At 47.1% G+C, this 12141-nt stretch overlaps 1 protein-coding gene across 1 annotated transcript; it reads left to right on the plus strand.

The window, feature by feature from the left end:
* Nucleotides 1-4011: 4011 nt before the first annotated feature.
* On the plus strand, nucleotides 4012-6672 carry FOXG_14347 (uncharacterized protein; the record flags this gene model as incomplete). The annotated part of the gene is made up of 2 exons (XM_018394415.1): nucleotides 4012-4417; nucleotides 5990-6672. The coding sequence occupies 2 exons, from the start codon at nucleotides 4012-4014 to the stop codon at nucleotides 6670-6672; spliced, it is 1089 nt and encodes a 362-aa protein (XP_018254546.1).
* Nucleotides 6673-12141: the final 5469 nt, after the last annotated feature.

Below are 12141 nucleotides of genomic sequence, written 5' to 3' on the forward strand. Positions count from 1 at the left end.
GATTAGCCAAAAGCCCATTTTGCCATATTGCAAATGACAATAACATACCTATTCAAGTTCTCAGGGTTCTTGTCGTCTAGCCAAACCATTGTTTTGCGAACATCATATCGTCCGGCGTGTGTCTTCAGGATGCGTCAGCTGTGTTGCTAGGTAAGATGCTGCTATAGTCTGCACGGGAGCCTACACCGTCATTGTCAATGTCGCTAACCGGAAAGTCCGGTGGCGCAAAAGAAGGAATTTTGAGGGCGTTGGCGGCAGTCGCCAAGGTCAGAATGGCTGCGGCAAGGAAGTGCATTCTAAGTCTCGGTTCTATTCGATGATGAGGTTTGTAGTGCAAGACATGGAGAGCGTAGCACTCTTATAGCTACAGTTACTTGAGTAATTTTAAGAATAATCCGCGGACACGCGTAGGTTTACGCCAAGCGATACGCGTATAGTGAATGCGCCCGTATTCATGATGTGCGATAGATCAGCAGGTCCACATAAAATCTGAACCGATGCTACCGTGATCGACGTGTTATGTGGATCCCTAAGATGCTATCTCTTTGACCGGCATAAGGCATCCAAAGGTCACTCGCCCCGCTTCGCCCCACTTATTTCGAGAGTACCTGAGGGGTACGTAAAGTTCTCGTCAGACAGCTTCTTTATTCAACACCACCAAAATCATCAAAATCCTCATATAAATTGACCCTAACGAGTCTCAATTAAAACAATGAGCTCCCAAGAGATACATATACTAGATGATCACAGCTTTGATAGCCCGCCTTGTGTGATAGCCTGCTAATGACCCCACCGGCACACCTGATTTTCCGCCCGAAGAGGGCTGCGGTGATGATTTTCAACCTTTCAACCTAGAATATCGTGATTTTCAGATCAACCATCTACCCCAGCAACCACTTGAATTATTCCAGCTTTTCGTACCTATTTCCCTTGTACAGTCATGGGTTGGATATACTGAAGACTGGGCTTTTTTTTTGCGCTGATAATGGCGTCAAAGATAGCTGGAATACCCCCCTTTCTGACCACTCGCGATTGCATGATTGGGAAGGCATCTCCACCGCAACAGCCTATGTATGGCTTGGTATCCTTATTTACCTAGGAATTCATAGGGAAATATCCCTTGAGGACCATTGGAAGGCCCCCAGCCTAGGAGATCAGCGCCCCCTTCACCCATTTACAAAGTTCATGCCGTTACGGAAGTTCGAGCTGATCACACGGTATTTCCGCACTTTTGATCACACCAATCTCGATGTGAGCGATGAGAGAGATCTTCCAAAGACCTTCCCAGCGGCTGAAGAGTGGTCTAAGCATATACAAAGGGTGTCTATCGAGCTCTATCTTCCAGGGACTAATCTGACTGTAGATGAGTGTATGGTCCCTTTTACAGGCAGATCAAAAGAGACAACGCTTGTCAAGGGAAAGCCCACACCGGTGGGCTTCAAAATCTGGGTTATTGCACAACAGGGCTGCTTTCTGCAGTGGCTTTGGCATGTGAAGGCATCACCAGTTGTGCCTGCAACAATCAAGCTAAAGATACCGAAGCCGTACGGCAAGAAGGGGAAGCTACAAACTGAGATCCCTCTCAGCAATACACAGAGCGTCGTGGTTCACCTACTAAAAAGGCTGTCAACGCCTACACACCACGTCTTTACAGATAACCTCTTCTCATCGCCGCGGCTCTTCCGCCTACTTCGGCAGCTTGGATACGGGGCCACAGGCACAGCCCACCCTAATTGTGGCATCACCGCCGCGATGAAGCAGATAAAAGAGACCGGGAAGCTTCCTGACGGCAAGCCTTTATTATATAATAAGGTATATTTAATACCGACGAAGGATAAACAGGTAGGGACAACTTTACCTGTATTTCCCTTACTAATCTGTCTCTTTCCCTTCCCTCTAGGTCCTTCAAGTCGCTTGGAAAGATAGCTCTGTAGTGCTCTCCCTTTCAACAACACACAGCGCAACCCCTCTTAACCGCACACCAAAAGAGAGGAAATTACCCGCCAAAAGAGGCACAAAGGCAGAGGCACAACGCCTTAAGGAGGTTTTCAATGGAGATCAGTCTAGGATAATCCCTATTCCTTCTATTGCCGCTCAGTATAATGATGAAATGAATCACGTGGATCGCGGTGATCAGATAAGATCCTATACCTCATATCAGCATCGTTTCCGGCGTGGTCCTTGGCAGGCGTTACTTTGGTCTTTCCTCCTTGACGTTGCACTTGTGAATAGCTTCATTTTGCAGAAGAAGACCCGGCAGCCTCATTGGAAGCCCTATAGCACGCTTCGAGCTTGGAAGGAGTGCATTTATAACGCTATTTTCAACAAGTACGGCACCGATAGTCACACAAGGAAGAGATACTGTACAGGGAAGGAAGAAGACAGTGAAGATCTTCAAGCACGGCAAAATCACTTACAAAGAGATATCAATCATGTCTTTCGAGGCAGAAATAGCTCTTCACCTTGCCTAGCTTGCAAAGGCCTGCGCCAAGGGCAGCCTCGACCTGCCAAAAAGGGGAAAAAAGGAGGTTCTTTACAGCCAATATCAGGAAATGCACGAGGTCGGGTTAGCAGGTACGGTTGTAAAGTATGTGATGTAGCTGTTTGTAACAATGCTGACTGTTGGTACTTATATCACACGCCATTTTAGGTGTGAATGGAAGTACCTGTTGTCACAGTCATTTTGATTGGCCCCTCACCCCTGTCGTGACCTGATGGATGCCTTATGCCGGTCAAAGAGATAACGTCCGTCACCCACAGACTGGCCACCTCATTTTTTACCCAGCCACCCAAATTGTATATACTTTAAACAGCCATAACTCTATCAATTTAATTCCAATTAATTTCAAACTAACGCCAATCAATTCAGAATGCCTTCTTTTACTGAGAAAGATATAAGTGCTGCGCTTCAGATCGTTGCAGATTGAGTTTCAGTGAATAAAGCAGTAGAAGCTTATGGCATCAACCGTTCTACTCTACAAGGTCGGATCAAAGGAAGTACAACACCAAGAGAGGCCCAAAAAACGCGGCAAAAGCTCTCTGATGTTCAGGAAAGGCGTCTTAGAGACTGGATTCTCGTCCAAGCTGATCTAGGATGCCCTGTATCGCACCAACAAGTCAGAGAGTTCGCCAGTAAGATTGCTGTCCGTAACGGCTTTCCAGAAGGCGTTGGAAAGAACTGGCTCCAGGGCTTTTTAAGTCGAAATGAAGATATTAAGACTTTAAAAGGCAAGAAAATTGACTATGAACGATATCACGGAGCTTCTACTGAACTGATAAAGCCGTTCTTTATGTTGCTGATGATGCCGGCGATACGAATAGTCAAGCAGAAGAACAGATACAACGTCGACGAAGTTGGAATGATGGAAGGGATAGGAATGAACGGTCTATTCCTCGGCCACAGGCACAAGAAGTCAGTACTTATTCGTCAGCCTGGTTCTCGTGCCTGGATTACAATTCTCGAGTGTATCTCAGCAACCGGGAAAGTCCTGAGACCTACAGTTATCTTCAAGGGGAAAACGGTCCAACAACAACATTTCCCTGAGGGTTTAGACTCCCTAGATGACTGGGAATTCGCCTGTAGTGAGAAGGGCTGGACAAGCAATAAACTGGCGTTGATTTAGTTGAGAAAGGTCTTAATTCGGTCAACAACGCCTGAGAATAAGAATGAACCCTGACTTCTTATTCTTAACGGTTATAGAAGTCATATGACTGAGGAATTCCTTTAGGAATATTTTAATAACAACATATATCTATTATTTCTTCCTACTCACTCTTCTCATGTCCTACAGCCACTAGATGTTGCTGTCTTTAGCCCTTTAAAGAGAGCATACCGTCAACTGTTGCTAGATTTCACTTCTGTCGCTGATGACAGTCATATCAGCAAGATCACATTCCTATACACTTATGACAAGGCTCAGAAAGAAGCTATCACAAAGTCCAACATAATAGCCGGCTTTAAAGCTACTGAACTGTAGCCTGTTAATCTGGCGAAGGTCCTGAATGAACCCAATGGTCACAGAGACAGCTTCTCCCGCTGCTACAGCGAATTCGCCGGCCAAAGAGCAGGATTCCAGTCTCCTGAAGACTCCCCGGTCGTCTGTACAGCTTCGGCAAGCTCTGGAGTATGTTCCAGCTTCTGTTACGCAAGATTCGACTGTCAGGCTGCTATTCAGGAAGATTGGAAGTCAATTAGACCGTTACAACTTTGAGATTGAGAAGCAGAATAGAGAAATAACTATTCTTCAGAGGGAAAATGAAGAACATCGACCAAAACGGCGTAAAAAGGTTATCTATAACCCAAATGCTGAGTTCGCAAAGATTCCAGCGATTAAGAAGGCTCGAGAACAGATGTGGAGGACTTTACAGCCAGAAATAACGGCAAATAGAGTCCAGAAATTAAAACTTGAAGATCTTTGTACTCAGTTTCATTTAAATATTCACTGATTAGATTTTCATTTGATATAAAAAATGTGGTGTTGAGATAATTAATTAATTGATCATGCTATCTAGTTCTTGGTGTTTTGGCTAAGGTGGCCGGTCTGTGGGTGACGGACGTTAGTACAGCACCCAACTAACTTTGACAACAGGGGTCGCTTATGGATGATCCACATATGTACGGAGTCAGGAATCCCGCGATATGGTACAATATCATGCAGTGAATGATGTCACTATTAGAGCTACACCCACGCGAACAGTGTTGTTAATAATATAAACAATATGATATCGCCAATATGGACCTCTTGGCAGTATTATTATATTGTCAAGAGATGTATATTGTATTGCCCAATATGAGCATGACTCATATTGTATTTATTGCTAGGATCCCAATATGTTCCACATGATATCATCACTCAACCCCTTCGACACAAATCTCGTCACCCTGAAAATTTCGTATCCCAAGTCATGACTTCAGGCACTCCAATGCTTCAATTACATCACTGCTAAGTCGATTTCGGCGGCCTGCAATCGTTATCTTTGCACCAGAGAAGAGTCTTTCAGGCTCCGTAGACATTGGGGGAATCGACCGTACATCCACAGCCATCTTGCTCAGGCTTGGGTAGATTTTCTGCTACGCCTCCTCTAGCCACCATGTAAGGGCGCTTGTAAAGCCATAAACCTATTTAGAATTGCAATATCACTCATATTCATCTATAGTGAGTAATAGCTGCAGATAATTATGCCTCTAATTTAAGGTTTTATTTATAGGTATCAGTAGGACTTTATGAAGACGAAATAGTAGTTCTATATATTCATTCTATAGTATTTTAATTAACTTCTTTAATCACTTAGCTTACTCCTTTCTCTAGCTCTCTTGGATATATTGCGATTTGTATAAAGGGTGGACTATAATAGCTGCAACATACGTAGGTGATTCTTCAGTAAGGCGATAGTACTTATTCAACTTAGCCCAGCCTGAGTTATATGCCAGTACCGTCACAAGATTGTCAGTAGTTGCTTCCTTGCCGGCTTTTAATTATGCAAATATGAAATCCATCACCAAGAGGACATTGTTGAGTATTGCAAACAATGACTTAAGAGCCGTAGTTGTCATCTTCAGCTTCTTTAAGAAGGACTTGATCTTCTCCAAGATGATCCAATCCTCTGGACAGAGCTCGTCTCCAGCGCCATCTGCGTCCCTCTATTTGTTAAAATTGCCGTCAATTGCATCTCTAAGATTCAATGCCGCCCTCAACATAGTATACCACAAGCTGCATCTTGTGTCATTGTCTCACGCAGCCCTACAGTTATGGTTGATAGCAAGACACTTTTGGCTGCGCTGGACACTCCGTTAGATGTAAATGTTGAAGTTGTGAAGCCTGCCAAGAGGACCCTTCTTCAGCCATGCATCTTAAATATGTCTTCGCATCCATTCTTCAGGTCTCATGGAAGGCTCGAAGAAGCCACCCTTGCTAGGCCTCCTTCTGAGTCGCTCGGTCTCTCCCGGCCGAGCACTCCTGTCTCCGCCTCAACTCGAACTAATGATGAGACCTCTCGTTCGATGCTTTCGGACGAAAGAGGGAGGTCAGACGCCTCTCGGTGCCTTTTCCCTATCGACTGGAACAAAGATCCGCTACGACAGGGGAGCCAGTACCATCCATTCGATACCGTCAGCCTCATAAGCGCGTCATCAACTCCAAATCCCAGCCTTCAGCAATCTGCAGGCACAGCGCTCAACTTACGACGGACGGGAACAACGAGTATGGGCTGTATAAGTATTGCCATATTAGTGGCCGTCATGATGCTGCGCTGTTTGCCAGTGAGAGCACGACCACGACCGGCATCATTTACTACCTTCAACAGCAGCACAGACTGGAAGAATTTGGTTACAAAGCAACAGGATCCGATCCTTTCAGCATAGCTAAAAGGACAGCAAGCCTCACGCCATACCTCGGAAGCCGGCGCGTGGTGTTCGACGACCTGAAATTCAAGGACGATTTTACTGACTGGGTCATTGTCCTTGACCTCACATTTCGTCAAGCGACTCATCAGCGCACGAATGAGATTTTTATCAATTATGTCGAAGACATTGACAAGATTCTTCCCAAAAGCCCGTCAACTCTTAGCAGTTGGGTCAAAGAGAAGTGGCGTGGGAGACGCGTTTGGCTAAGGGAAAAGCTCCATTCCGCCAAAAGCAAGTTCCATATCTCGATGGATGCATGGACATCCTAAGAAGACACAAACTATCTCGCCGTTGTCGATCACTTCCTAGAGGAGCGCCACAAGCTGAAGACAGCTCTTTTAGACCTCCCACCTCTAAAGGGTCCTCATTTCGGTGCGAACATCGCCAAAGTGTTGTCAACCGTAATCGACTTTCATGACATGTCGCCAATCATTTGCTACTTCATGATGGATAACGCCGCGAGCAACTACGTATGCATTCAAGAGCTAGCAGAGTAGTATATAACAATCCGACGTGAAAATCGCCTTCGGTGCGTCGGCCATATGCTGAACCTCATCGTCAAAGCTCTACTGTTTGGACAAGGCGTTAGCAAGCTGGAGCAACAGCTTCGCGGCGCATCCGATGGCGAGCGGTTTGAGATATGGAGGAAGCAAAGCTTCATCGGCAAGCTCCGCAACTTCTGCGTGTGGATCAACAGATACGACCAGCGACGGGAGCGGCTGAAGCAGTACATCTTGCAGGCTTGCGAAGAAGGCAGCATTGAACAGCTTTATACTAGAGTCCTGGTCGATGGCGGCATCCGCTGGAACTCTGTATATGCCATGATTGAAAGAGCCCTCAAACTTCGCCACGCAATTGATCTATTCTTTCTCCATTATAGCCATGTCAGTGAGGGATATTATATCTCGGGCGATAACCTGACTCCACAGTATTGAGTCGATCTGGGCCACTTCCATGCTATCCTCAAGCCTTTCAAAGATCTGACAAGACGCATGGAAGGACGGGCAAACAAAGTTGGCCGAGAAGGATCACATGGCTCACTCCACGAGGCCATCGAGTCGCTGAATGTACTCTTCAAGAAGCTCCAAGAGGCTGGGAAAATCGCAGATGATCATCCTGACGTGGTTTCAACATACTATTCCCAGGCTATTGATGCTGCTCGTGTCAAACTTGAGGAATACTTCGGCCTCACAAATGCAAGTCCTACATATCGATGCGCAGTTGCCTTGCAGCCGGCCAAGAAGTTTACCTACTTTGAGCTTCAATAGAGCCACAATAAACAATGGATCAGCAGGGTAAAGAGAGTGGTGCAAGAGGTGTTTGCACAATAGGAGGCAGAAGCGGAGGCGGACCTAATGGACGGAGCGCGACAGGAGCTGGAGCTGGAGGAGCTGGAGGAGCTAGAGGAGAAGGCTATGGTTCATGGCAATGCGACACTTGATCCACTCCAGCAAGCTCGTAAGCGTCGTCAGAGGCTTGCCGTCACTCCGATGTCAGCTACACGAGGAAAGAAGCGGGTGAAACGGACTTCTAAGCTGGATGAGTTTATGGCGAGGATCAATAAGGCTGATCTGGATGTTGAGGATCCTCTGGAATGGTGGGTTCGCCATGCATCTGACTACCCAATCCTGTCCAAGATGGCATTTGATTTGTTCAGTTGCCCGACTATAAGCGCTGAGTGTGAGCGTGTTTTCTCACAGGCAAAGAAGGTCATCACGGATGAACGGAACCGGCTCAGTTCGGTCACTGTAGCGGCGATTGAATGTCAAAAGCACCTGCTTCGAAGTGCGCATGTTAGCAGAGATCTACAACAGGGGGCCCGTAGAGGAATGGAAATAGTCGAGTTACGTCAAAAATAAAAATAAAATAAGTTTATTTCATTACTTAAAATAAAAGAAGCTTAAAACAAAACAATTAGTATTATATATATTATTAAAGCTAATAACTTTAAGCAACTACTTCTGTATTTAAAGGCAGTAAGAAAGAATTTAAAAAAAGCTAATATAACAGTTTAACTTATTATCTATCTATTTAGTAAGATAGAGAATATATAGCTTATTAAACAGCTTAATTAGTACTTCAGTAAGAGTATAGCTACTTAGCTTATTTTAATTAATGAGAGCTTATATATTATAGGTAACTGTTAGACATTACGTGTATTCGGTTCATTGATGTGAATTGGTGTGTATTCATGTTGTGTTCTGTTGAAATCTACCCCTTAGAGGTTTTACCATTTCGGCTGTAATCTTAAAGTATCCCTGCTTGCACGTGAGACCCCAGCACCTGTTCAACACACCCCCCAGACTGGCCATCGTGGTTCAGTCTGTGCAGTCCGTATTCCTATTGTCAGGTTGGCCATCCTTCCGATCCCTTATTCGGCTCATCCATCAAGCTGTTCCTCTGCTCTGACAAAGTCATCCGCAGTGAGCTCCTTGAACCTTCTCTCTTGAATCTTATCGTTAATATCCACTAGGCCAACCTGTGTGACGAACTTCTGGAACTGCTGAGCGGGTAATGCCTTCGTGAGGCCGTCCGCAATCATCTCGGTGGTGGGAGTATGCCGGACCGAGATCCGGTTAGCGAGTGCTTCCTGGCGTAGCCAGTGGTTATGGATGTCGACGTGTCGAAGTTTGGTCTGCAGGAGCGCCACGTCGGCATTAATAAGCCGAATGGTCTGCGCGTTATCGCACTGAATAGTAATTCTTGAGTTATCGAGAGTTACGCCGAGCTCGGTGATTAATCTGGAGATGAACATGGACTCCTTCGCAGCCTGCGCAAGTGCCAGCAACTCCGCCTCTGTTGTAGAGGTAGTCACGGTGTCCTGCTTGTTGGCGCGCCATCCAATAATCCCTCCAAATAGCTTCATCACGTAGGCTTGCGAGCTCTTCCGATCGATTGTGTTGTCGGCAAAGGAAGCGTCACTGTACACATCAAACGTGTCTGTTCCGCCGAGTTGTAGCGCGAGTGCCCTGGTGTTTTGCAGATACCGGAATAGGTGGTCCAAGGCCTCATGGTGATCGTCGCTCGGGTTCATGTTGAATCGACAAAGTCGAGAAACAGCAAAGGCAATATCGGGTCGAGTGATTACTGCCAGGTAGAGCACTGATCCGGTCTTGCGTTGATACTGCTGTATTGACGCTGTTGATGCGCGCTCTTCGTTCGGAAGAAGTTCTTTCGTGGTCATTGGAGTGAGGGAAGGCTTTCCCCCTTGAATCCTAAAATGACTAGTGATCTTATCCACGAATGACGATTGCGACAGCCAAATCAGACGTTGGTTTCGTTCGCGAATAATCTCAATTCCAAGAAACCACTGTAGCGTATCTCCTCCAGAGAGTTGGTATTTTTCTCGAAGCTTGCCTATTGTCCATTCGACCGATTTTTGATTGGTCTTCTCGTAGGCAACAATGAGGTCGTCCACATAGAAGAATATCAATATTCCTCCTTTCGAGAGACAGCATGGCTCATGAGGTACAGACTTGAACCCAATGTTCGTAAGGGTGGTGGTTAGTTCTTTTTGCCAAAGTAGTGGTGACTGGCGCAAGCCGTATAGTGCTTTCTGAAGTTTGAGAACCAGGCCAGGCTTTCGGTAGCCTCCGGGCATCCGCATGTAGACGTCCTGCTTCAGTTCAGCATTGACAAAGGCGTTGACGACATCATACTGGAGAAGTTCTAAATCAAAGCGAGCAGCTATAGCCATGAGTGTTCGGAAAGATCTGCCGGCAAGTGTGGATGCATAGGTATCCTCGTGTGTCGACTTGACCTGTTGATCGCCTCGTACAACGAGCCGGGCCTTGCACTTGGTGAACCATCCGTGCTTGTCGAACTTGTACACATAAACCCACATGCAGTCCAGGAGTTCCTTGCCTGCGGCTTCTTCTCTCTGAACCTCACGCCAGGAGCGCATTTCTTTATGGCTTTCAAGATGAGTCTTTTCTGCCTCGCGGAATAGGTCACCTAGTGGATGGTTCTTGAGGTCTTTATGCCTTTTTGGCAATATTGGCATGTCTCGTCGGTGTATTCGGCGTTGGCCGTCACCTAAATCTGTCAGCTTTGCAGATTGTGTTTTGCGATTGGGAGAATCCATCAGCTTAGTAGATTCCCCTCGACTTCCCGTAAACTGAGGTTCTCCGCTATCAGGGTGGCAGCTGGCCGAGCTCGCCTGCTTCTCGAGCTTCCGCTTACTCACCACCTTGCCATTCCAGGTCCCTTTCACAGATGCGAGTCGACCGGCATTAAATGCGGCCTCCCAGTAACTGCTCGGAGTTGAAATGACACGAGGGGCTCCATTTGCGCCGTCTCGTCCCGGGGAAGTGCCAGCGCTAGGTGGGACATGCACCATCTTCGCAGCTCGTAACTGAGGGGGGTTTTCCCCCTCCTTCCTCACGGGAGGTTCTCTGATAGTAGCGACCAGAAGGGCAGCAGGCCGTAGAGGGCAAGTCTCCGGGGTCAGGTAGGGAGTGAATCGAGCGGTCGTGTAGGGGTGATCAGTCCCGTCAGGCTCTTCTCGATTGCGATCTCCTACGACTAGTGTCCTGCCAGTCTCACCCTGCGTAATCGTGAGATCACGTTCAAACCCTCTATGTGGATAACTTGCAGCCTCCCGCTCAAACGCTAGTCCTTCAGGCAAGGCGCTTAATTCCTCGTCTTCTTCTTGGGTAGAAGCATCCAGATTGATGCTAGATCCCTGTGGGACCTCTGCATCAGTGAGATGCTGAATAAGTTCTTCCTCGTTTAGTTCTTTTAAATCATCCTTGAGGTGTTGGACATCCCCAGAGAACGTCTCCTTCTCGTTGAAGATCACGTCTCTAGTGGAGATGACCTTGTTGGTCAACGGATTCCAGACCCTGTAGATGTTTGTCGAGTTATACCCGACCAGGTATCCTATCCACCCTCGGGGATTGAGTCGTTGTCGCCGATTCTTCTTTTTCAAAGCATCGGTCGTCATCGCAAAGGCTTTACAGCCATACACGCGTAGGTGTGTTTGATCGGGCTTACGCTCCGTGACAACCACGCCGTCCCTAAAGGCAAAGTAAGTGTAGAAACGCTCATATGGCGTCTTCCAATTGTAGATATACTTGGGTGTCCTATTGTATAGGTATACGGCAGCACGCCAGATCTCAACCCAAAGGAACGAAGGCAGCTTTGCTCCGATTCTCATCGCGCGAGCTTTCTCCTTGATCACACCCCCCGAGCGCTCTGCGCCGCCATTTTGACTTTGGGCATATGGCGCGGAGGGCTCTAGGCGCATCCCGTTTTTGATACTGAGGAAGTCACTTACCTGGTGACTATCCGGGATCTCGTTATCACACTCGATGACTTCGGGTCTACACTGGAGTTGTCGCTCTAGTGTTCTAAGTAGATGCTCAAGTGCACCGATAAGCGTTGGTGCAGTTCGATCGGGAAGATAATAGTCCCAGATATAGCCAGAGTAACGGTCGGTAACCAGCATAGCTGAAGTGTAGCCTGGATCCCCACTCATGTCGTGGAAATCAATAGTGAGTCGGATTCCAGCCTTCTCGGGTGGAACTCGTCTTTGTCGACGGACTTGGCGCTTCACCTTCGCCATTCCACAAGCATCACACTCAACCGTGGAGATCCCTCTGATCTTCACCCCCCGAGATTGGCCCACGAGGTGCTTGAGTGCTTCAGGCCCTGGGTGTCCAAGTCGAAGGTGCCAAAAGGTTTCGTCTCCACTGCGAGGAGGGCGTTTAGTCCACGAATCATACTGTTTCCGTTTG

The sequence above is a fragment of the Fusarium oxysporum genome, chromosome 15 (genome assembly GCF_000149955.1).
Source record: "Fusarium oxysporum f. sp. lycopersici 4287 chromosome 15, whole genome shotgun sequence".
NCBI classification, from domain to species: Eukaryota; Fungi; Ascomycota; class Sordariomycetes; order Hypocreales; family Nectriaceae; genus Fusarium; species Fusarium oxysporum.